The following is a 26,427-nucleotide window of genomic DNA, read 5'->3' on the forward strand; positions in this document are numbered from 1 at the left end:
TAGCAGACTGTACGTCAGTCCCTATACCAATGAAGGACTGCTGCAGTATAGGGCAGCGGTCAGCAGTAGTGCACGGCAACCCTATGTATTGTGGACCGATAGCGGTCCTTACAGAACAGCAGACTGTAACGCACTCAGGCCTATGTACCGTAGCACCCTATACCAAGTTACCAGTCCTTATAAGAACTTTTGTGGACCAAGCAGGTTGTGTGTTAGTGATTAGCAGACTGTACGTCAGTCCCTATACCAATGAAGGACTGCTGCAGTATAGGGCAGCGGTCAGCAGTAGTGCACGGCAACCCTATGTATTGTGGACCGATAGCGGTCCTTACAGAACAGCAGACTGTACTGCACTCAGGCCTATGTACCGTAGCACCCTATACCAAGTTACCAGTCCTTATAAGAACTTTTGTGGACCAAGCAGGTTGTGTGTTAGTGTTTAGCAGACTGTGCGTCAGTCCCTATACCGCTGAAGGACTGCTGCAGTATAGGGCAGCGGTCAGCAGTAGTGCACGGCAACCCTATGTATTGTGGACCGATAGCGGTCCTTACAGAACAGCAGACTGTAACACACTCAGGCCTATGTACCGTAGCACCCTATACCAAGTTACCAGTCCTTATAAGAACTTTTGTGGACCAAGCAGGTTGTGTGTTAGTGATTAGCAGACTGTACGTCAGTCCCTATACCAATGAAGGACTGCTGCAGTATAGGGCAGCGGTCAGCAGTAGTGCACGGCAACCCTATGTATTGTGGACCGATAGCGGTCCTTACAGAACAGCAGACTGTACTGCACTCAGGCTTATGTACCGTAGCACCCTATACCAAGTTACCAGTCCTTATAAGAACTTTTGTGGACCAAGCAGGTTGTGTGTTAGTGTTTAGCAGACTGTGCGTCAGTCCCTATACCGCTGAAGGACTGCTGCAGTATAGGGCAGCGGTCAGCAGTAGTGCACGGCAACCCTATGTATTGTGGACCGATAGCGGTCCTTACAGAACAGCAGACTGTAACGCACTCAGGCCTATGTACCGTAGCACCCTATACCAAGTTACCAGTCCTTATAAGAACTTTTGTGGACCAAGCAGGTTGTGTGTTAGTGATTAGCAGACTGTACGTCAGTCCCTATACCAATGAAGGACTGCTGCAGTATAGGGCAGCGGTCAGCAGTAGTGCACGGCAACCCTATGTATTGTGGACCGATAGCGGTCCTTACAGAACAGCAGACTGTAACGCACTCAGGCCTATGTACCGTAGCACCCTATACCAAGTTACCAGTCCTTATAAGAACTTTTGTGGACCAAGCAGGTTGTGTGTTAGTGTTTAGCAGACTGTGCGTCAGTCCCTATACCGCTGAAGGACTGCTGCAGTATAGGGCAGCGGTCAGCAGTAGTGCACGGCAACCCTATGTATTGTGGACCGATAGCGGTCCTTACAGAACAGCAGACTGTAACGCACTCAGGCCTATGTACCGTAGCACCCTATACCAAGTTACCAGTCCTTATAAGAACTTTTGTGGACCAAGCAGGTTGTGTGTTAGTGATTAGCAGACTGTACGTCAGTCCCTATACCAATGAAGGACTGCTGCAGTATAGGGCAGCGGTCAGCAGTAGTGCACGGCAACCCTATGTATTGTGGACCGATAGCGGTCCTTACAGAACAGCAGACTGTAACGCACTCAGGCCTATGTACCGTAGCACCCTATACCAAGTTACCAGTCCTTATAAGAACTTTTGTGGACCAAGCAGGTTGTGTGTTAGTGATTAGCAGACTGTACGTCAGTCCCTATACCAATGAAGGACTGCTGCAGTATAGGGCAGCGGTCAGCAGTAGTGCACGGCAACCCTATGTATTGTGGACCGATAGCGGTCCTTACAGAACAGCAGACTGTAACGCACTCAGGCCTATGTACCGTAGCACCCTATACCAAGTTACCAGTCCTTATAAGAACTTTTGTGGACCAAGCAGGTTGTGTGTTAGTGTTTAGCAGACTGTGCGTCAGTCCCTATACCGCTGAAGGACTGCTGCAGTATAGGGCAGCGGTCAGCAGTAGTGCACGGCAACCCTATGTATTGTGGACCGATAGCGGTCCTTACAGAACAGCAGACTGTAACGCACTCAGGCCTATGTACCGTAGCACCCTATACCAAGTTACCAGTCCTTATAAGAACTTTTGTGGACCAAGCAGGTTGTGTGTTAGTGATTAGCAGACTGTACGTCAGTCCCTATACCAATGAAGGACTGCTGCAGTATAGGGCAGCGGTCAGCAGTAGTGCACGGCAACCCTATGTATTGTGGACCGATAGCGGTCCTTACAGAACAGCAGACTGTAACGCACTCAGGCCTATGTACCGTAGCACCCTATACCAAGTTACCAGTCCTTATAAGAACTTTTGTGGACCAAGCAGGTTGTGTGTTAGTGATTAGCAGACTGTACGTCAGTCCCTATACCAATGAAGGACTGCTGCAGTATAGGGCAGCGGTCAGCAGTAGTGCACGGCAACCCTATGTATTGTGGACCGATAGCGGTCCTTACAGAACAGCAGACTGTAACGCACTCAGGCCTATGTACCGTAGCACCCTATACCAAGTTACCAGTCCTTATAAGAACTTTTGTGGACCAAGCAGGTTGTGTGTTAGTGTTTAGCAGACTGTGCGTCAGTCCCTATACCGCTGAAGGACTGCTGCAGTATAGGGCAGCGGTCAGCAGTAGTGCACGGCAACCCTATGTATTGTGGACCGATAGCGGTCCTTACAGAACAGCAGACTGTAACGCACTCAGGCCTATGTACCGTAGCACCCTATACCAAGTTACCAGTCCTTATAAGAACTTTTGTGGACCAAGCAGGTTGTGTGTTAGTGATTAGCAGACTGTACGTCAGTCCCTATACCAATGAAGGACTGCTGCAGTATAGGGCAGCGGTCAGCAGTAGTGCACGGCAACCCTATGTATTGTGGACCGATAGCGGTCCTTACAGAACAGCAGACTGTAACGCACTCAGGCCTATGTACCGTAGCACCCTATACCAAGTTACCAGTCCTTATAAGAACTTTTGTGGACCAAGCAGGTTGTGTGTTAGTGTTTAGCAGACTGTGCGTCAGTCCCTATACCGCTGAAGGACTGCTGCAGTATAGGGCAGCGGTCAGCAGTAGTGCACGGCAACCCTATGTATTGTGGACCGATAGCGGTCCTTACAGAACAGCAGACTGTAACGCACTCAGGCCTATGTACCGTAGCACCCTATACCAAGTTACCAGTCCTTATAAGAACTTTTGTGGACCAAGCAGGTTGTGTGTTAGTGATTAGCAGACTGTACGTCAGTCCCTATACCAATGAAGGACTGCTGCAGTATAGGGCAGCGGTCAGCAGTAGTGCACGGCAACCCTATGTATTGTGGACCGATAGCGGTCCTTACAGAACAGCAGACTGTAACGCACTCAGGCCTATGTACCGTAGCACCCTATACCAAGTTACCAGTCCTTATAAGAACTTTTGTGGACCAAGCAGGTTGTGTGTTAGTGATTAGCAGACTGTACGTCAGTCCCTATACCAATGAAGGACTGCTGCAGTATAGGGCAGCGGTCAGCAGTAGTGCACGGCAACCCTATGTATTGTGGACCGATAGCGGTCCTTACAGAACAGCAGACTGTAACGCACTCAGGCCTATGTACCGTAGCACCCTATACCAAGTTACCAGTCCTTATAAGAACTTTTGTGGACCAAGCAGGTTGTGTGTTAGTGTTTAGCAGACTGTGCGTCAGTCCCTATACCGCTGAAGGACTGCTGCAGTATAGGGCAGCGGTCAGCAGTAGTGCACGGCAACCCTATGTATTGTGGACCGATAGCGGTCCTTACAGAACAGCAGACTGTAACGCACTCAGGCCTATGTACCGTAGCACCCTATACCAAGTTACCAGTCCTTATAAGAACTTTTGTGGACCAAGCAGGTTGTGTGTTAGTGATTAGCAGACTGTACGTCAGTCCCTATACCAATGAAGGACTGCTGCAGTATAGGGCAGCGGTCAGCAGTAGTGCACGGCAACCCTATGTATTGTGGACCGATAGCGGTCCTTACAGAACAGCAGACTGTAACGCACTCAGGCCTATGTACCGTAGCACCCTATACCAAGTTACCAGTCCTTATAAGAACTTTTGTGGACCAAGCAGGTTGTGTATTAGTGTTTAGCAGACTGTGCGTCAGTCCCTATACCGCTGAAGGACTGCTGCAGTATAGGGCAGCGGTCAGCAGTAGTGCACGGCAACCCTATCTATTGTGGACCGATAGCGGTCCTTACAGAACAGCAGACTGTACCGCACCCAAGCCTATGTACCGTAGCACCCTAGACAGACCAAGTTACCAGTCCTTATAAGAACTTTTGTGGAACAAGTGAGTTGTGAATGATTAGCAGACTGCAGCAGAAGGGCAGCAGTCAAGTATAATATTCTTTCTATATTTGGAAGAAAGAATATTATACGTGTACAAGCCTATTACCGTACCACTGATACCAGTCCTGAAAAGAACCTTTGTGGAACTAATAGTAACAGCAAGTCTTTAAAATTATCCTCACTGCCTGACAACACTGCTTCCTGCCTGTCCCTATACAAATTGGCAAAAAAGAGTAGGCTGGAACGATTAGCTGGAACAGCTCTTTTGTGGACCTGATAGTAACAGCTAATGATGATGATGATGATGATGATGAAGAAAGACTAATCTGGCTGAGCTGTCCCTAAAATAGCAGCATACAGCGCTCTGTCCCTTTATCTAAACTGACAAAAGAAACTCAGGCTGCTGACCTAACACCTATACCAGTCCTGAAAAGAACTTTTGTGTACCAAATAGCTAGCGTTTTCTCTGTCCCTACTCCACACAGGATCCTTTCCCTACAGTGACAGAAGAAAGAATGTAAAATGGCCACCGGATCGGGTGTATTTATAGGTTAGGGGGAATGTCCAAGTGTCCATGAGCTGTCATGTCTCAATTGGTTGTCCTGTAACACATGATAAACGTGTCACGAAAGGTTAAAGTTCTTGTATACATTAAACACGTAAGTCCGCCGGGGCGAACGACGGAAAAAGGCGTTCGAACCCGCGGACGGCGAAAGTCGGAAATTCGCCGCGAAACGACCGCCGGGCGAACCGTTCGGCCATCACTAGTGGTCAAGTCCGTTCATGCAAATTTTGAGCGGACTGTTTGTCGGATTGTTTGACGAACAAAGTTGGGGGAACAGTCCGCCCGTGTGCACGCGGCCTGAGACTCCACGACACCTTCCAGTGGGCCTCCTACAACCCATACCCAATGGAGAGAGGCCCTGGACTCACCTGTCAATGGATTTCATTGTGGAATTGCCCAACTCCCAAGGCAACAGTGTTATCCTTATGGTGGTTGACCGGTTCTCAAAGATGTGTCATTGTATTTCAGTTAAGAAGTTGCCCACCTCTAAGGAACTGGCTTCCATTTTTGCTCGGGAGATCTTTCGCTTACATGGGCTACCCAAGGTGATTTGTCTCGGATAGGGGCAGTCAGTTTGTCTCCTGGTTCTGGCGAGCCTTTTGTGCACAGTTGGGAATCCAGCTTGCATTCTCTTCTACGTATCACCCGCAGTCTAATGGGGACGCAGAACGAGCCAATCAGTCCATGGAGCAATTCCTACGTTGCTATATTTCTGACCATCATAACAACTGGTCTGACCTATTACCTTGGGCAGAGTTTGCTCACAACAGTGCCTTGAATTCTGCCTCCCGATTGTCTCCATTTATGGCGAATTATGGTTTCCAACCTTCCATGTTGCCTGACTCGTTTGTTCCGCAGAGTATTCCTGCATTAGAGGAGCATCTCCGTGGTCTTCGTTCCACTTGGGTACAAGTCCAGGAGGCTTTGCGTCATGCTAATGATAGGTACAGACTCCATGCTGACCGCAGACGCCTGCCTGCGCCTTCCTACCAGGTTGAGGACAGGGTCTGGCTGTCATCTCGCAACCTCCAGCTTTGTATTCCCTCACTGAAGTTTGCACCTCAGTTTATTGGGCCTTTCCGTATCCTTCACAGGGTTAACCCAGTAGCTTACGCGTTGGACCTTCCTCCTAGTATGCGCATCTCAAATGTGTTTCATGTCTTCTTATTGAAACCGTTGGTCTGTAACCGATTTACCACCTCGGTGCCACATCCTCACCCTATTCAGGTTGAGGAGTATGAGGCACAATCCATTGTTGACTCCTGTAGGTTCCGTGGGCGCATACAGCACCTGGTGCATTGGAAGGGGTACGGTCCGGAGGAATGCTCCTGGGTTTCATCCTCTGACGTACATGCCCCTGTCCTCCTCCGCGAGTTCCATAGATGGTTTCACCTCAAGCCCGGTGGCCCTCCGAGGGAGAGAGGTCATTGAGGGGAGGGTACTGTAGGGCTGGCTTAGCCCTTCCTCCTCTGGGCTGGCCGCTCAGCTGTCGGCTAATTGCCAGCTCTCTTCTCTTTCCACAGTTACCAGCTGTTCCCGATGATGCTCGTCTGACCTGCCTATTTAAAGCCTTCCAGCTCACTCTTTCCTTTGCCTTCGCATTGGTCACATCACTAGGAACCATCTCCTGCTGTTTGTTTCAAGACTGGCTTGCTGACATCCCTCCTGGCTTCTATCCTGCTTGCAGTTGCTCTCCTTGGATCCCTGACGTCTGGACTGGCTGATTACCTGATCTGGCTACTGGACTCTGGTTATGCTTGACTATGCTTTTTCCTATTTACCTTTTTATTTTTATTAATAAACATGTGTGATTTGATTGTACTTCTGTCTCTGTCTGTTTCATGGTTCCTGACAGATAAGCAACGAAGGGAGGCCAATACTTAATTTCCCGGCAAAAATTCATGTCAGTCTCTGGCTCACAAGGATTTGCATTAAAGGAGGCTGACTTAGGCAAAGTATAGGGAAGCTAACCAATCAGAAGTCACGCTATGCCAACCAATGAGATATCAGCCTGTATTGATATACACAGACTAGTTGGGAGGAAATGCTCTCTTTTGGGGAGACCAGCCATCAGGATGGAACTTTGGTAAGAAAGGGTAATTATGGGAAAGGTATGCCCTTTACTTGTAACTAAATGTGTTTGTAGATGAATGTTTTAAGGAATATAGTCTCTATTCCTTCATGTAATTCTTTTGTTTTGACCTAATATTTTCTTCCTTGGTGTAGACTATAGATAGATGCTTGTGTATTAGATAGACTTTCAAATACTTTCCAATAAATGTTGTTATTGTGTTAAAGCTTACACTCTTGGTCAAAGAACTCTCATTTAACCCACATCAGATCTTTGACATATTAAATCTTAAATATAATAGATGGGTAACACCATAAATATTCAAGCTGCCTGTTCTGCCCTCCCTCCCACTATACTTCTAGAATCCTCTAGAACAGTGGTCATCGGCCCTGTCCTCAGGGCCCACTAACAGGCCAGGTTTGCAAGATAACTGAAATACATCACAGGTGATATCATTTGCTGCTCAGTGATTGCAGTATTCTAGTCTGCATCTCCCCAAAGTAATACATAAACCCTGGCTTGTTAGTGAGCCCTGAGGACAGGGTTGATGACCACTGCATTAAAACCCTGCTCCCCTGATTACAGCACTTATTACTAAATTTACCTAGCAGCCTACTCTACACAAGGAGGGTGCTACATACTGTTAACACTGATAAATGTGTGATTGGGATGGAAAAATTAAGGGGGTACATTGTGGCCTCAAATGAACAAGCATAGGACATACAGGATTGGTCCTACTCACCAACAAAGAAACAGGTCTGAGCATTCCTGAGCACATTTGGCTACTACCCACAGTTTGTCCTTAACTGACACTAAAGTCACGATCTGACACCAAAGTCATGATGATCAAGTGGAATGCTCAGACTTAGGAAGCTTTTTTGAAGCTTAAGACTGCACTATGCCAACATCCAGTGCTAGATGATCTGGATCTTTCCTGGGAATTGATTGCTCAGACAGATGCCATGAGTGAAGTTCTGGAAGTAGCTCTGCTTCAAGAGGCCAATGGGGAAGAGCATATCATATTTTTTTCTTAGTAGAAAACTGCTTGCTGCCAAAAAAGAAACTATGCCATGGTGGAGCAAAAGTCCCTGGTCAAAAAATGGGCTCTGGATTCTCTGCAATATCTGTTTGGTGTCCATGATCATGCCCCTTTGACATCAGTGGGAAAAATAAAGATGGCAACACATAGTGATACAATGGTTCTTGTCCCTTCAGGAAAATAATTTCATCATAGGGCACAGCAGATAGAATCAAAATGCTTTCTCTGTCTCTTGGGTACGCTGTATGGTTGAAAAGGGGGGGGGGGGCACTCTGTTGGGAAACTTGCATGTTTGAATTTGGACATATATACTGTATGTAAATATTTATTCTTATGTTTTACAGTTATGGAGACTTCCAAAAATTGAATTCAATTGTATACAGTAAAATAAAGACATACATACATAGTGAAAAAAAAAAACATGCACATGGATAGACATAGAGATAAAGGGATACAACCTATTTAGATACATAGTTAGTAAGGTTGAATAAAGACACCAGTCCATCCTGAGTGAGTGTATGTCTACAATTGTCCCTATGCCTGTACATTGTGTCTCATTAAGATGCTCATCTATTATATTATCATTTATTTAGGGTACTCATATAGCACTGTCAATGTATGCAGTGCTCCACACATACATTGCACGCTCACATAAGTCCCTCCCCTCAAGGAACCCACAATCCAAGGTCCCCAACTCACATTCATATACGAGGGCCATTTTTTGGACAGAAGCCAATTAACCTACCAGCATGTCTTTGGAGTGCAGAAGGAAACTGGGGTACCTGGACGAAACCCACACAGGCACAGGGAGAACATGCAAACTCTAGGCAAGTAGTGTCATGGTTTGGCTTAGAACCAGCAACCCTTTTTACTGCTAGGCAAGAGTGCTACCCACTACACCACTGCACCACTTGAACCCTTGGGTGTGCTAAAAGTGTTGCCTAAATCAGATGTTAAAAAAATCCTTTATCAGTCCAACTGCTTGCTAATAACTAACCTTACTTTAATATCTAGATAAGATTGACTAGCATTCTAAACCTACAGTAACCCTAGGCCTACAACTAACTGCACAGCTGATACTCAAACCTAATAATTAGATCTTTGCTTGCAGCCTGTTAACACTTTAATATGTCCTTGGGGACCAAGAACATTTACATTTCTGTGGCTACTGAGGGATTAAACCCAAGAATAACTGAATGATCTGTGTGACATTGGAAAAGAGCATGTAATTAAATAGAAAATATTTTTTCTATTTTACAAGTCAGGCATTAGTCTTTTATGATAGGTGAAAATTAAAATCGGAACAATGTATTAGAGAAAGTATGATGTACACTTAAAGCTTCCCTTCATTTAATGTGAAATGTAGCTCTAAATGGTTCTAATAAGGCAGGCTGAAGGACATCTAGAGTAAGACCTTTGTTTTATTTTAAACTCGTTTTAAATATATTTATTCAGGTTAGATGTTTGGAATACAAAACAAAGAGGTTGAAAGTTAACAGAGACAATACATAGTATAGGCCTCACCTAGAAATGTAGTGTTTGGAATAAAAAAATACATATGAAGCTATGAAAGTAAACTGATAATTGTAAATAACTTTTTCAGTTATTTAGTTGTAGCTGTCCCAGTTTCATTTTTATTAAACCCACTTGAATAGCAGCTTAACCCTGTGTATCTGTCCTTTCTTTTGATCTGAACCAAATGTATAATTGCGGGAGTATTGATAGCAGTGGACCACCACAGCTGTTCACAATATTCTGCTGAATGCACAATTCGTAAAAGCTTACTAGAATGCATTCCTTTTAACCAGGGAGATGTAAAAGAAGGATGTTTTTAGCACAACATATTAAGGGCTCATTCGCCTTAATGCACTGTGTTAGCTTATGTGCGTTAACATGCATTTTGTTAGGGCAGTCCATTTATTGTTCACAAGCCTTCAAAGTCATACTCTTACCATATGCCAGGTAACACAAATCATGAACAACTCTGCCATAAAATATTGTCCCCCCCCCCCCCCCATTTTGTTTTTCGTGGCTATTTTCCTGTATATCATAATATGATTGCAATAAGGTAACATAATAATAAAAAAATTGTGTTGCACTGTCCTCCGGTTCTTAATAGGTGCAACACCCACTGCTCCCAATTGGAAATCAGGGCAAATATATCCTCTTACCAGATCCTTAGATCTATCAAGGCCTGTACTCGCATCAGTGAGCTTGACCTCTAAGGATCTGGTAAGAGGATATATTTGCCCTGATTTCCTATGGGCAGCACCTATTAAGAACCAGAGGACATTTGCATTTGGTTGTGTATAACTTTTATGGACTCTTCTCTGGACACTTAAATAGTTTTTCTTTTATTTTGGACTTTAATTAATGTATTCATATTACTTATCATGTCAGTTAGGGAGATTTATGCAGCAATTATGTGACAACACATTTTTATATTATTTGGTTATATTGCTGTGTACAATGTTGTGAGTACTGTTGTTGGCCTTGTTTATTTATTAATTTATTTAATATCACGTTGAATACACTGAGCGGAAATTTTTTTTTACATACAATAAGATAACATAGAGGTTGAAAAATGGAATGCAACATAAAAAATTCAGGTAGTTACATAGTACATTTATTCACTCCGATCTGTACAAGGGAATGAAAAGTTTGACAACTGAGGGTGAAAAGGAAATGGGTGGGGGTAGTTCTGAAAGAGAGAAAATTCTTCCAGTAGAGATCAGAGCCACTGAAACATCTACTATTAATGTCCAGATGATGAGGAAGTAGCAAATAAATGACATAGCTGAAATCTAGTGATGATCATTAAGGATGAGCCAAACACCCCCAGTGTGAACTTTAGAACCCTATTAAAGTCTACGGGACTCGAACGTTCAAAATCAAAAGTGTTAATTTTAAAGGCTTATATGCAAGTTATTGTCATAAAAAGTGTTTGGGGACCTGGGTCCTGCCCCAGGGGACATGTATCAATACAAAAAAAAGTTTTTTTGGGAGCAGTGATTTTAATAATGCTTCAAGTGAAACAATAAAAGTGTAATATTCCTTTAAGTTTCATACCTGGGGGGTGTGTATAGTATGCCTGTAAAGGGGCGCATGTTTCCCGTGCTTAGAACTGTCCCTGCAGTGTCATTTCTGCAGGAAAAAAAGTCATTTAAAATCACTCACGGCTATAATGAATTGTCGGCTTCCCGTAATACAGAAAACAGTCATTGAAAGTCATTGATAAAAAAAAAAAAAAAGCATGGGGTTCCCCCAAATTCAATTACCAGGCCCTTCAGGTCTGGAATGGATATTAGGGGAACCCCACATCAAATAAATAAAAAAATTACATGGAGTTCCCCCTAAAAATCCATACCAGACCCTTTATCCAAGCACGCAACCTGGCAGGCCGCAGGAAAAGAGGGGGGTCGAGAGAGCGCCCCCCTCCTGAACCATACCAGGCCACATGCCCTCAACATTGGGAGGATGCTTTGTTGTCCCCCCAAAGCATCTTGTCCCTATGTTGATGAGGACAAGGGCCTCATCCCCACAACCTTGGCCGGTGGTTGTGGGGGTCTGCGGGCGGGGGGCTTATCAGAATCTGGAAGCCCCCTTTAACAAGGGGACCCTCAGATCCCACCCCCCTGTTTGAAATGGTAAGGGGGTGCAAAACTACCCCTACCATTTCACAAAGAAAGTGTAAATTTTTTTTAAAAAAGACACACACACCGTTGCAAAAGTCCTTTATTAAAAAAAATAAAATAAAAAAAAAAAAGATTCCAGCGGTGGTAATCCACTCTTGCTATGCAGCAACGTATGATCATCTCTCCAGGGTCCAGCGATAACTGATCTGATCCAGCGATGGGTGATCTCTCCCTCCAGCGCAGCGCATCCATCCTCTGTCTCCACCGGCGGAGACACTGCAGGGATACCGCAGCCTGACGCTTCTTATATGAGGAGGGCAGGGCCACCCGTCACTTGACCCCGCCCCCTCCGACACAAGGGGAAAGCCCGGCTTTCCCAATGACGTGCGGGTGACCCCGCCCCCCTCTGATGTAACGGAAACCTGCAGTGGAGACAGAGGATGGTTGCGCTGTGCTGGAGGGAGAGATCACCCATTGCTGGATCAGATCAGCCATCGTTGGACCCCGGAGAGATGATCATCTGTCGCTGGATAGCAAAAGTGGATTACCACCGCTGGAATCATTTTTTTATTTTTAATAAAGGACTTTTGCAACGGTGTGCATGTCTTTTTTAACTATTTTTTACACTTTCTTTGTGAAATGGTAGGGGTACTTTTGTACCCCCTTACCATTTCAAACAGGGGGGGCTGGGATATGGGGGTCCCCTTGTTAAAGGGGGCTTCCAGATTCTGATAAGCCCCCCGCCCGCAGACCCCCACAACCACCGGCCAGGGTTGTGGGGATGAGGCCCTTGTCCTCATCAACATGGGGACAAGGTGCTTTGGGGGGCCCCAAAGTATCCTCCCAATGTTGAGGGCATGTGGCCTAGTACGGTTCAGGAGGGGGGGGTGACCCTCGCCCCCTCTTTTCCTGCGGCCTGCCAGGTTGCGTGCTCAGATAAAGGGTCTGGTAGAGATTTTTAGGGGGAACTCCACGCCATTTTTTAAAAGATTTGGCGTGGAGTTCCCCTTAAAATCCATACCAGACCGTTGGTCTGGTATGGATATTTGAGGGGAACCCCACGTCATTTTTTTTTAAATTTGACGCGGGGTTCCCCTTAATATCCATACCAGACCTGAAGGGCCTGGTAATTAAATTTGGGGGAACCCCACGCTTTTTTTTTTATCAATGACTTTCAATGACTGTTCTCTGTGTTTACGGGGAGCCGACCATTCATTATAGCCGCAAGTGATTTTAAATGACTTTTTTTCCTGCAGAAATGACACTTTGTACAGGGACAGTTCTAAGCATGGGAAACATGCGCCCCTTTACAGGCATACTATAGACACCCCCAGGTACGAAATTTAAAGGAATATTACACTTTTATTTTTTCACTTTAAGCATTATTAAAATCACTGCTCCTGAAAAAACATCAGTTTTTAAAAGTTTTTTTTGCATTGATACATGTCCCCTGGGACAGGACCCGGGTCCCCAAACACTTTTTTATGCTAATAACTTGCATATAAGCCTTTAAAATTAGCACTTTCGATTTCTCCCATAGACTTGTACAGAGTATTCAGCGGCTTTTCGAATTTGCCGCGAACACCCCAAATTGTTCGCTGTTCGGTGAACAGTCGAACAGGCAATGTTCGAGTCGAACATTAATTTGACACGAACTTGAAGTTCATCACTAATGATCATTAAAGGGCCCTTGTGTGACAAAAACATTTTTAGCTCCCTACTGGCCAAGATAGAAAGATATGCAGATAAATGAATAGATAGATGCAGCCTTTGAAAGGGGCTCCAGGTTTAAATGGTATGCAAAAAATACAGGTATATTATGAAAAATGGAAGAGGTCATGGCAACCACCTGGGGACCCCTATGTCCCAGAGGGCCCATCTGCAAACCCATGGTTTGCACAAATGGTTTGTCTGCTCTGCTCAAACATAGGTACATTTCAATTACCGTCAGATGACAATAGAATGCACTGTGTACCTACTCCCAAATTTTGTGTTTATTTACCTAAATATTAATATTGCATTGCTAAAACAGATAGTTACAACAACTTTGCAGAATTTTTTTTTTTTCTGAAAGCAGCAGCTTTTAAAATAAATCTTTGATTTTATAGACCAAGGGACCTCAGCTTTGATTATAACTGTGCTTCAAAAGTCTGTTTTTTTTTCTAAAACCAGCAAAAAGATGCAATTCCCAGCACACCAGAAAAATTACTAAATGCCCTAGCTTAACTGACTTTCCCCAAAAACAAATTGTGGGACCCAAAATGGAGTGTAGATCCAAATGCTTCACACTTGTGTTCTACATTTACTGTACATTACACAACTGATTTGACTAAGTGCTAGGAAGACCTTCATGAAAATGCATACATTTGTTATTTAAAAATGTGTATATTAATGTAAAATGCAAATATAAAAAAAATTGTTTTAAACAAAATACTCAAAAGCTTTAAAGTGTCAGCAATATCACCTATGGTTACTGTAATGCCATGGAGAGATATGTGAACTTGATATCTGAGATGAGGCAAGGAGTATTTACTGAGAAGAGCACTGTGTACAAAGGCTAGCAGAACCACTATCACTAGGGATATACAAACACTGCTAATTACACATGCATCAGCATGCTCAATGTCATGAATTAATGAGTCATGAATTGGAGCCCAGGGAGTCACTAAGCTTTCTAATTTGGAGCATTCATCTCTACCAGCTTCATTGTCAATAATGAAAGAAATCAGACAACTCAAACAACACTTCTATAGAAAAAATAGCACAACAGAAATAAAACTTGAAAGGCCACTTTAAAATTACACTAATTAAAGAAAGCAGTTTTATATTAATGTGAAATAGGAGCTACAGACAAATGGTCATCTAATGAGACCACTTCTCCCAGAATTGAACATAGAAATTATTCACAGCAGGCTCACTCATCAACAGCATGATGTTTTTCTGTATGCTGAAATTTACCATGGCATGAATTTTGCATGAATTTATTTTGAATCAACATGCTCATACATATTTTCACTTGGAAACTACCTGTGTTGTGCTGCATTCTGTTTGCCTGGCACACTATATTTAGAAAAGCTTTAAAAGGGTGATTACACATAATGTAGAAAATGTTGCGGTCAGTATTTATATGACCTTCTTTTTACTTTTGTGTATATATCTATACTGACACTACATTCAGGCATTTTTTTGCTTTTATTTTCTAGTTTTTGCTCTTTTTCTTTAATGTTATCTCTTTTGTATATAGTGAATTATCTCTCCTTATAATGTAATGGGTAGTGGGGATGTCACATACTTCATGGTAAAGTGAAAAATAATTAGTATGTGTAGTTTTGTTAAAACTCTTCTATTGTGCTCCCAGATAAAGAAAGTCTAGAGACAATAATATGTTTACTTTCCCTGAACTAAAAGAGGAACTGTAGTCTGCTTACATAATCTGTACTAAAAACATCTTTGCGTTTCTGAAGCTTTCCTTCAACCACTTTGCATATTATTTTATATATACTGTGATTCTGTACTTGCCAAAATGCTGCAGAAAGCTCCCTCCACTGAGTCTGGCTGCAACCATCTTAACTGTGGGCAGCTGAAGCTGCTGCCTGTTCACTTCCTGGATTTACACAGACACACAGAGGCACGCCTCCAGTTCTGCAGCTCTCATTGGTCCTCTTATGACTCATCCCCCCTCCCTTCTTGGCAAACTCTCACGAAAGTGAGAGAGAGAGAGAGCTGTGCATGATGTCATAAACCTAGGCTTTTTACCAGACAAGAAACAGGAAGTGGGCTGTATAAGGTATTTACTGGCAGAAAAAAAATGTTTTACTATCCAAAGTTAAAACAACAAGGGGAAAGGATTTAATAGATGGAAAGATGAAAAATGACTGAAGTTCTGCTTTAATAACTACATAAATAAATGCAGGGTTTTGTTTGTAAGTAAAACTATCTTTGCTTCTAAGAGCAGCCAATCAATTTCTGCTTTTACGTGTCTGTGGAACAGACTAGAGAACAAAGGGGAAAAGATGGTCAAATTTTATGTTGAACACTGATGCTCTTTCTGCATTCTCTAAACAGAAGATGCAGAATAATTACAGGTAGAAAAATACCCTCTCTCCCCTGGGTTCCTGAAGATGTAATGCAGTTGATTTACTAAAGGCAAATAGGCTGTTTATTTTGCAAGATAATTTTTCCTTAGCTTGGGGAATGCAGTGAACATGTACTTTGTAAGGAATACCAAGTCACGTACAAAGAAAATAAATAAGAAAAACAGTGATTTTTCTTGCTCATGGATGAGGGAAGTCAGCATAGATTAACCTCATACAATAAGCTATGTGAAAATCCCCTTGCAAAGTGAACAATCTATATATTTTAGTGTATCAACCCAGATGTGTGAATAAGAAGCCACCTATAGCTTAGCTTACTGAATGTCAATTAAAGCACAGCAGCACGTGTGAAGAGAGACACTTGTAACTCTGGAGGACTGTAATGTCTAAGCTGAATTTATGGTTGGCCAGGATGATCCTAAGCACAAGGACACCACCTAGGTGCGTCTCAGAAATTCTCCAGTTCAAGTCCGTGGGAAAATATTATGACTTCACTCTATCCTATGCATTTTGCATTTAGAATATTGCCTCACAGCCATATTAGTAACTAGAATGACAATGGACCAGTCACTAGTCACCAGCCACTCTGACAGCAGACCTAAAAGCAATATTAATAAAAAAAGGAATTTTTTAAAAACTTACACGTTCTCCTTTTGGACCTCTATCACCTGGTCGTCCTGGGGCTCCCTGAAAAGTAGAAAGAATAATTTATTGAAAGGATTTTGGAAAAATATAAAAATCGAAGATTGCAACAGAAATGTTATTGTTTGTTCGCTGAAGTTATTACAAGCAATGAAATTAAACATGACTCACCGGTGAACCTGGTAATCCATCATTTCCGTTTCTTCCCTAGAAATGATATATGGAATTTTAGTCATTGAATTGCATTGCATAGCCGCACATGAGTTTTAGATCATCAGTTCTCCTTCCTCATCAAGCTTTGAAAAAGCACACACTGTGTACCCAGGAAGGGTGATTATAGCAGCTATTCATCAAAGTCTTGAAGTTACAAAACTGATAGAAAACATGCTCAGCAAACAAGAATTCATCTTTATTTTCTGCTAGGTAATAATTCAATTAGTGTTACTTTATTTAGCCAAAAGTGAAAGAAAACAGGTGGGGAAAATAAATGCATCTACTTGCTACAATATTTACCATTGATCTAAATAACTGTGTAGATTACAAAACTTAAGAAACCCCTTAACTAATATTTTCTGTAATTGACACTGTAATGCACCAAGACACATTTTAATCATTACTGTGGAAAAAGTCACGGTATTGAGAAGCACTAGTAGTAGTCATAGCTAGTAGTAAGAATGTTACAGAGAAAATTGAGTACTGTCCGGGATACTTTTTTTATTTGCACTAACATACAATCACATTAAAGCGAGGTTCCACCCTAAAGTGGAACTTCCACTGATCGGAACCTTCCCCCCCTCCGGTGTCACAATTGGCACCTTACAGGGGGGAGGGGGGTGGAGATACCTGTCAAAGACAGGTATTTACACCCACTTCCGGGCATAGACTCCCGTGGGAGTCTATGTCATTTCCTGTCCTGCCGCGCTGTCTGCTGGGACACACACGGGTCCCAGTGACAGCGCGGACAATTCCTATTGCTCTGCGCGACTTGCGCATGCGCAGTAGGGAACCGGGAAGTGAAGCCAATTCGCTTCACTTCCTGATTCCCTCACCTAGAATGGTGACGGCAGCAGCCGAGAGCCGAGCGATCGATCGGCCTTGGCTGCCGGCATCGCTGGAACCCGGGACAGGTGAGTGTCCATTTATTAAAAGTCAGCAGCTGTAGTATTTATAGCTGCTGGTTTTTAATATTTTTTTTTTAGGTGGAATCCCTCTTTAAGTAAGAATGTTAGTAATAGTATGTAGGCAGGTGCTGTTTACCCACCCCTCTGTAGGTAGCGCTGTATTGCTGGCTGCTGTACAGAGGGAATAGAGAATGAGAAGGAAGTTGTTCCTCTGAAGCCTTCGCAGGTTTCTTCCGGGGAGCAGCAGTCCAATTGGATGTTGCAACACTGGATGACCACAGTGGCCAATGGCGCGCATTAGTGAAGTGGGTAGGCAAGAGACAGGATACAGGCTGGCTAGGGACAGGGAGAGCATCTAGTCCTAGAGAACGGTTCCTGAGGAAGAGGAACAAAGAAATGGTACGGCAGGACTGTGTAGACTGGTTGTGCCACATCCAAGACTAAATAGTTTATAGAAAGAAATCCCCTAGGGGTGGATTTTTAAGGCACATACAACTTGGTTGGAAAACAATCAAAATATTTTATTACATAAAAAAGACAAAAAGAAAAATAGTATACAGTATACATACAATATATATATCTGGGAAGAAACACTGTTTATGACCATGTTAGCCACATAAGTAAATCCATGTAGGTATAGTCACCCCATGAAGAAGTCAAGTGGTCTGACGTAACGCGTAGGGAGGGGCCGTAGGACGTACCGGAAGTAGAGTAAGACTGGCGGAAGACACCACGCCACCATTTTTATCCATCTTGCTGTGCTGTTTTATTTTTAATGTTAGAGTCTCATGTTTTTCTTAATAAATTGACCTGAACACTTTTAAATACTACACTATTGGAGCCTCCTCTCTCTCTCCTTTACCCCCCCCCCCCCCCCCCCCCCCACCTCTTGTTTTGAGCCATACACCACGGAATATATCCTTTGGATTAACAGTATAAGCATCCATGCTATTAATGGCCCTCTAGTGGCCGAATCAGATATTTACATCTTTCATCTGGATTTTCTTGATGGCTGGATATGAGGAATGAAATGGGAGACCCCCTGCGTTTTGTGATGAGCCTGTTTTTTCTGTCTTAAGGTGAGAGTTCTGGGAGCCAAGACTGTTTGAATTCACATCACTGTTTCTTCATCATAATTTTTTTCATCATTTTTTGGTGCTTATTACTATATGGACTTTTTATTTTTTTATTTATATTGATCTTTTCACACGTTGGTTTTGCACTTAGCAATTTTTGGTCTATTTATATATATATATATATATATATATATATATATATATATATATATATATATATATATATATATATATATATATATATAGTTTTGGCATCATTTGCGCAGGACTCTCTTCTCCGTTATCACTTTTTTGATAGTTTTGTGTTCACTATTCTGTCTTGCTGCATTTTTTGCACTATATATTTGCACGTGCACTTTGTGATTTTATATATTTTTATATATATTTATTTTTATATATTTCTATATATTTATTCATTATCAGTTGTTTAGATTTATATTCACTTTAGTTGTACTTTTCCCATAGTAGCGCGAAGGCTCACTTTTTTCAAATAATAACTGCGCTGCTCTACTTGGTCTTGTTGTGCCTTTTCTCCACCTTGAGTATCAACCAATTGGCCCCACCCACAAATAGTACTAGTAAATAGTATTTACATTGAATATTATCGTAAAATATATAGTATACAACTGATCTGTAATTTGAGTCTAAAAATCCTGCAAAAGCACAAGCCCATACTATATAGATATTTAAGAGATCAAAACGAGGGTATTTTAATACACCACTGATCTATTTACACCTTTCTACAGCCTTCCTCAAAAAACTTTTTACTAAAATTGCTGCTATTGGAGTCTGAAATTCAGGACCATGTTGAATGGACCAGAACCAATAAGGATATAAGCCAGAGCAATGCAAATCTTTTTTTGTTTACAAATTAGCAAATAAAGCTCAGCGAGTATAACACAAATTGGCCAGTTTGAAAAAACTGTTGAAAAAACAGACTAAAGAAAAGGTAAGAGATACAATTTGCACTGTCAGTCATAGTTGAACTATAATTTTCCTCCAAAATCATAGTTCAGTGAGTTTTGGATTAAAGTCGCAAGAGACTTTACAGAGTCTTTATGTAGTAGGCCAACAGTTCAGTCCAGTCATTAAAATACTGTATGTATTGGACAGAATGGACAAAGAGGGTTTAGAATGGTTAAGCAAGGTATAAAACATGAAGAGAGTAATGTTTATAAATAAGGGCTCATTCACGCTAGCAGTTGAGGGGCAGTTAAACGCTGCAGTAGAGCTACAATTTTACCCCCCATGAAGTGGCTGGGGTGTACACTTGCCCTCTCAGCAAGCTGGGTGCTATGGGGGAGCCCATATATGTTCCTAAGCTAGGCTGTGTGTGTCCATAGACATGCACAGCTTCAGTAAGCCAAGCCCCCAGTCCCTCCTTACAGGAGGTTGAATGACAGCAGCAGGAGCCTATAGTTCCCCCAGCTCTCAGTGTCTCCTGTGGAACCAGGAAATGAGAGGAGCAGTGATGCAGGCGGGACACCGATGGATTAGCGACATGGTAGGGTAAGTGTTTAAGGTTAGGGTGGGTAAATTAGGTAGTGTGGGTCTTTTCTCATCTTAATGCAGATGATACATCAACTGCCTCCCGCCCACCATAAAGAAGACAAATGATGGCAGAGCAGGGTAGCTCCCGTTCTGGGACGTCATCACATGATGACGTCCAGTCTTGCTGCAAAAATGTGCCCTGGGGCGTGCAGCACTGCGACCGCAGGTGTGCTGTGTCCCTGGAACACTACACGACCCTGACCTCGGCAAAAAAACGTGTCCGTGACTCTTTACCCATGTGATTGGCTGTGTCCAATCACATGTAAACAAGGAGATAAAGTTTATTGGCTCTCATCGCCTCACACTGACAGAGTGTGAGGAGAGGAGAGATGATCAGCGGCATCTCCTCACAGGGGAGACTTGTACAGATGATGATCAGTGCCTTGATTACAATGCAGCCCCAGCAGTGCTCATCTGCCTGTTCCCACAGACAATACTAGTCAATTGTACACTGTTTTCCTTTTTTGGGCATAGCTTCCACAGTACAGGTCCTCTTTAAGTACTCTATTTCCTATGCAGCTTATATTTTTGCTTACTTCCAGCTCATGCATGCATGACTATAACAGTAGATCAGTATGAAATACAAGTGCAACCCTGCCTACTGTTCTAGGATAATATCATAAATACATTTGTAGCGATGACACTTTGGACAAAGTGTCTGTCATGTACAAATTTAGTTATTGCCTCAGAACAGTAAAGGGGTTCTGATGGTTAATTATGTAGGTTTAACTTTGACATCAGTTTGGCTGGGCTGTGTTAAGAGTTCTGCCTGGTCATGTGTACAGTTAGGTGCACATGACAGACTCAGAACCAGGCCTGGTTGGACGTTTTAGGTATCAGTTATCCCAGAGCCAATCAGTGGGTGCGCCGGCCCCCGCTGAGGAGTCTGGCGAAGGGTACTTAAGATGTTGAAGTCACGTGTTTTAGGTTTGTTCGTCAGGCCATAGTGGTCTGTTCCTGATTCTGGACCGGGGTAGCCCCGCGAGGGGTCCCGGTCACGGGAGCGTTTGTTGCTCCGCAACATGCTTCAGTTGGCTAACCCCAATAGACCCGCCTGGTCTGGGGTGGGGATCCGTCTGTTCCCGAGTCTCAGAACCGGCTGGTCCGAGGCGCAGTAACTGAGGGAGGATTCAATTCAAGGCGTCCGAATGTGCTATCGGCTTGGAGGGGCACCGCAGTTCATGTAAGTGACCGGGGGAGGACTCTTCGGAGGAGGGCCAACAAGCTGGCATCCTGAGAAGTGCCTGGTTGCTGGGTTGTGAAGGACACTGATGAATCCACACTTTATTCCAGTACTGCCAAGGAGACAGAGAACGTTCCAGGTACTGAGGAAAAAGGTTCCTGTTCACTTCTGTTACAAGTTACTCAAGGTCAAAGATTTCACAAGTTCTGGATCAAAGTGCTGACTGCCATAATCTCTGGCTAGAGATTATTTCAGCCTTAAAGCGCCCAACTGCGAGTGGCTACTCTCTGGATGGTATTAGAGACGTTCTGATATTAGCAGTTCATGGTGCCTGAGACTTTTCACCCTTGCCCTCTGTTCCCATACGAGACTGTGTTTGTTGGATGTTACCCCTGCAAATAAATACCTTTTGTAAAGGACTTTTATGGTGTCAGCGTCCAAAGTTGTTGGGTACTAACTCTGGGAACCCCTAGACGTGAAAGAACCAGCCAAGCGGAGGTAACCAGTAAGCCCAAAAGTTAAGGTCGCCCTGCCAAGGGTTATGGCCAATACACACTGTAAAAATATAGCTTTTAGGTTTTCATTATATTATTTGATAGAAGTATACCATTGGAAATCTATATGCCTCTTCCCTGTGGTGTACTCTGGTAGCAGTAAGCTATAGCAGCTGCTAACTTTGCCACTACAAGGTTCTTGGCAAAATGGAGCAGTGCCAAATTCTCCTACATGTATCCCCACTATAAGTCTGAGCAGGTAGCTGATGCCACTGGGAGCACTAACAACACTGTCTGCTATATGTATCTTTATATTTGAACAACATGTTCTCTGCATGTGCATCTTCTGAAACTGTGTAGCTAAGTCAGTCTATCCCTGGAGGGGTATTATCCACTTGAAGATCAGGCCTTTACTGGCACTTTTTGTTTAACTGTATCAATCAGATTTTTTTGTGAAACCCCCCCCAAACATTATATATATATATATATATATATATATATATATATATATATATATATATATATATATATGTATATATATATATATATATATATATATATATATTGTGACAGAGCGAGGCTCTGTCCTTATGAAATTGGAGGAAAAAGAGACACAGACACAGAGTTTGCATATCTGCGGACTGCAAGACTACAGAGTGTAGCGTTTAAATGGAGAAAACTGCTCTGTCAGGCTTTTCCAGGTTTTGCTAGCTCCAAATGGGATACTGTAGTTTGGAGATCCCTGAGAGTCATGGATGAGATGGGATCTCCCACCCTGTGTCCGGGTCTTGACGATAGCGAGCAGGGTGTGTGCCCAGCTGCACACAGCTCATATAACGAGGGGCTGTTGGGAGTAGAGTGTGGAGGATGGTGGAGTGTGAGCAGCTTGCTGCTGTTTGAAGACAAGACTGTGTTTGCAGAGTGGTCTGCCCTGTGGGAGACTGTAGTCCGTGTGAGGGACTGGGAAAGGCTGACAGCCTTGAGAGTCAGGAAGACTAAGGAAGCCAGTGAGTCCAGGGGGCTGGAAAGAATCGGTAAATCTGTTGGGAGCAAGCAGAGGCACTGCTGACAACTGAGAGCCAGGTGGCTTGGTATGTTTTCATTTGTGTGCTGAATGAAGTTAAACCCCTACGTGGGATTCCTGGATGGACTATTGTTTTGTTTTTCCTTTAATAAACGTGGGCTACCAGGCCCTTAACTATAAATGCCTGCCTGATGTGGACTGAAAATGCATCTAACCACTTGAGCTAAACACCCCAATGTCACAATATATGTAAGTATATATATTTTTTTAAAGCAGAGGCCTTAGAGAATAAATTGGTGGGTTTTGCAATTTTTTTAATGTAACACAGTAATTGTGCAACAGATTTTCAAACACAATTTGTGAGGAAAAAGAGGAAAAAAATACACTTTTTAAAATTTGAATAGACAAATATTCGATCTATAACCCACTTTTTTGTAGAATATAAATTATGATGTTACGGCGAGTTTAACTATAAACACACGGGCGGACTGTCTGGCCTACTTAGTCCGCCGAAACACATTTCAGCGGACAGTCCACTCGTGTGTGGGCTTCAGCGGACTTTTTCAGCGTGCAGTCTGGCGGACTAAGTATTTCGGAATGTTGGAAATACTGTCCGCTGGACTCGCATTTCGGCGGACAATCCGCGCGTGTGTGTGCCAGTCCGCCGTACTTTTGAAATGAGCGGACTTTTCCCGCCCGGAGAAAAGTCCGCTCATTTCTAGCGGGTATCCAGGTAGGCGGGGCCCGCGACGGAGACGTCGCTGGCCCCGCCGCCTGGTATGGACTTAAAGGGGAACCCCAACGCCGAAAAAAATCGGCGTGGGGGTCCCCCCCAAGTCCACAACAGACCCTTGTCCGAGCACGCTACCCGACCGGCCAGGAAAGGGGGGCGCGTGCCGCGTGCCCTCAACATGGGGGGGTGCCTTGGGGAAGGGGGGGCCGCGCGGCCCCCCCACCCCAAAGCACCTTGTCCCCATGTTGATGAGGACAAGGGCCTCTTCCCGACAACCCTGGCCGTTGGTTGTTGGGGTCTGCGGGCGGGGGGCTTATCGGAATCCGGGAACCCCCTTTAATAAGGGGGCCCCCGGATACCGGCCCCCCCACCCTATGTGAATGAGTATGGGGTACAATGCACCCCTACCCATTCACCTGTGAAAAAAAGTACAAAAAAAACACAACACAGGGTTAAAATATTTTATTGCACAGCTCCGGGGGTCTTCCGTCTTCGGGAGTCATCTCGCCGGACTCCTCCGCTATCTTCTTGTAGCTCTTTTGCTAGCGGAGGAGTCCGGCTTTCTTCCTCACCGCCGGCCTCTTCTCCCGACTTCGGGGGTCTTGTCCCCCTCTTCAGGTTCTTCTGCCAGGCCACCGCGCCTTCTTATAGCTCTTTTACAGGCGGTGGCCCGGTCTTCTGTCGCCGCCGTCGCCGCCGCCTTCCGTTCTTCTTCTTCTTCTTCTTCTTCTCCAGGAGATGTTGCCTCGACGATCTCTCCGGCCGGAATGCCAGGGACGAGCTCCGCTGCCACTTATATAGGGACAATGGGGCGGTGTCACATGGCTTTATGTCACATGGGTTGGTTGGTCACATGGGTTGATGTCACATGGGGACTATGACATCGTAAGGGGGCGGGGTCCCCATGTGACCAACCCATGTGACATAAAGCCATGTGACACCACCCCATTGTCCCTATATAAGTGGCAGCAGAGCGCGTCCCTGGCATTCCGGCCGAAGAGATCGTCGAGGCAACATCTCCTGGAGAAGAAGAAGAAGAAGAAGAAGAACGGAAGGCGGCGGCGATGGCGACGACAGAAGACCAGGCCACCGCCTGTAAAAGAGCTATAAGAAGGCGCGGTGGCCCGGCAGAAGAACCGAAGAGGGGGACAAGACCCCCGAAGTCGGGAGAAGAGGCCGGCGGCGAGGAAGAAAGCTGGACTCCTCCGCTAGCAAAAGAGCTACAAGAAGATAGCGGAGGAGTCCGGCGAGAAGACCCCCAAAGACGGAAGACCCCCGGAGCTGTGCAATAAAATATTTTAACCCTGTGTTGTGTTTTTTTTTGTACTTTTTTTCACAGGTGAATGGGTAGGGGTACATTGTACCCCATACTCATTCACATAGGGTGGGGGGCCGGTATCCGGGGGCCCCCTTATTAAAGGGGACTCCCGGATTCCGATAAGCCCCCCGCCCACAGACCCCGACAACCAACGGCCAGGGTTGTCGGGAAGAGGCCCTTGTCCTCATCAACATGGGGACAAGGTGCTTTGGGGTGGGGGGGCCGCGCGGCACCCCCCCATGTTGAGGGCACGCGGCCTGGTACGGCTCAGGAGGGGGGGCGCTCGCCCCCCTTTCCTGGCCGGCCCGGTAGCGTGCTCGGACAAGGGTCTGTTGTGGACTTGGGGGGACCCCCACGCCGATTTTTTTCGACGTTGGGGTTCCCCTTTAAGTCCATACCAGGCGGCGGGGCCAGCGACGTCTCCGTCGCGGGCCCCGCCTACCTGGATACCCGCTCGAAATGAGTGGACTTTTCTCCGCGTGTGTGGGCGAGTCCGTTCATTTCAAAAGTAGGGCAGATAGTATGGCGGACTTAGTCCGCCGTATTAGTCCGCTCAAAAAGTGCCGTGTGTGGGCAAGTCCGTTCATTCGAAAGTATGACGGACTGTCCGTCGGATTGTCTGACGGACTAAGTTGGCCAGACAGTCCGCCACGTGTGTACGTGGCTTAAGACCCTAAATCCACTGCATTTGAAAGCATTCAGAACATCAAGACTGGTGTTTTTGAATACTTTTGACTTAAAAAAATATCGTGCTGCTGACATTCGGGTAAACCGGAAGTGATGACATGTCATCGCTTCCGGGTTACCATAATGGTGACCCGATCAAAGCCAATTCGGGCTTTGTATGGGTCTCTGACTAGCCGGCAGATACACTGGCTGGTAGCTCGGGTCTCGCAGTGGAATAGGAGAGCTCGAGCATGCCTTGGAAGGTGGGACAAGCACTCCCGCTGCTTGTAATAGCAATAGAAAGGCTATTTAGCAGCTCTGATTGCTACTAAAATGGAGCCGACCATCGGCTCTAAAAAAGGCTACCTAGTGCAGCTGCCGGCATCACTCCCATACAACCACTTTAAGTCAAATGACACATATATTATATACCATATACACATACACATGTGTATATGACACATACATCATATATATATATATATATATATATACCATCTTAAAAGATAAGTATGATACAATATATGAGTTTCACTTTTTAAATTGAATTACTGAAGTTAATTAACTTTTTGATGATATTAGTAGTTACATACATAGTTAGTCTGGTTGAAAAAAGACACAAGTACATCTAGTTCAACCAATAAAATGGGAAAAATATTTATACAATCCAATATACACGATCCTTTATGCACAGTTGATCCAGAGGAAGTAAAAAAAAACAAGCAAATCATGATCCAATTTGCTGCAACAGGGGAAAAAATCCTTACTGATCCCTCAAGAAGCAATCCGATATTCCCTGGATCAACGTTAACTATAAATGTTAGTATCCAGT

The 26,427-nt window shown here is 44.3% G+C and overlaps 1 protein-coding gene across 3 annotated transcripts in view; it reads right to left on the reverse strand.

Moving 5' to 3' along the window:
- The window catches only part of COL19A1 (collagen type XIX alpha 1 chain), a 1,105,372-nt gene that overhangs the window by 99,415 nt on the left and 979,530 nt on the right, over window positions 1–26,427 (reverse strand). For all 3 annotated transcript variants that reach the window (XM_077487416.1, XM_077487415.1, XM_077487417.1), the window contains exons 46-47: window positions 16,601–16,636; window positions 16,430–16,474 (exon numbers count right to left, since the gene is read on the reverse strand). In XM_077487416.1, the coding sequence (XP_077343542.1) occupies window positions 16,430–16,474; window positions 16,601–16,636 (81 nt within the window). The remainder of the gene's footprint in view (window positions 1–16,429; window positions 16,475–16,600; window positions 16,637–26,427) is intronic.

Source organism: Lithobates pipiens, unplaced genomic scaffold, assembly GCF_037356315.1.
Source record: "Lithobates pipiens isolate NorthernLeopardFrog02 unplaced genomic scaffold, aLitPip1_a1.2 Scaffold_18, whole genome shotgun sequence".
Lineage (NCBI taxonomy): Eukaryota > Metazoa > Chordata > Amphibia > Anura > Ranidae > Lithobates > Lithobates pipiens.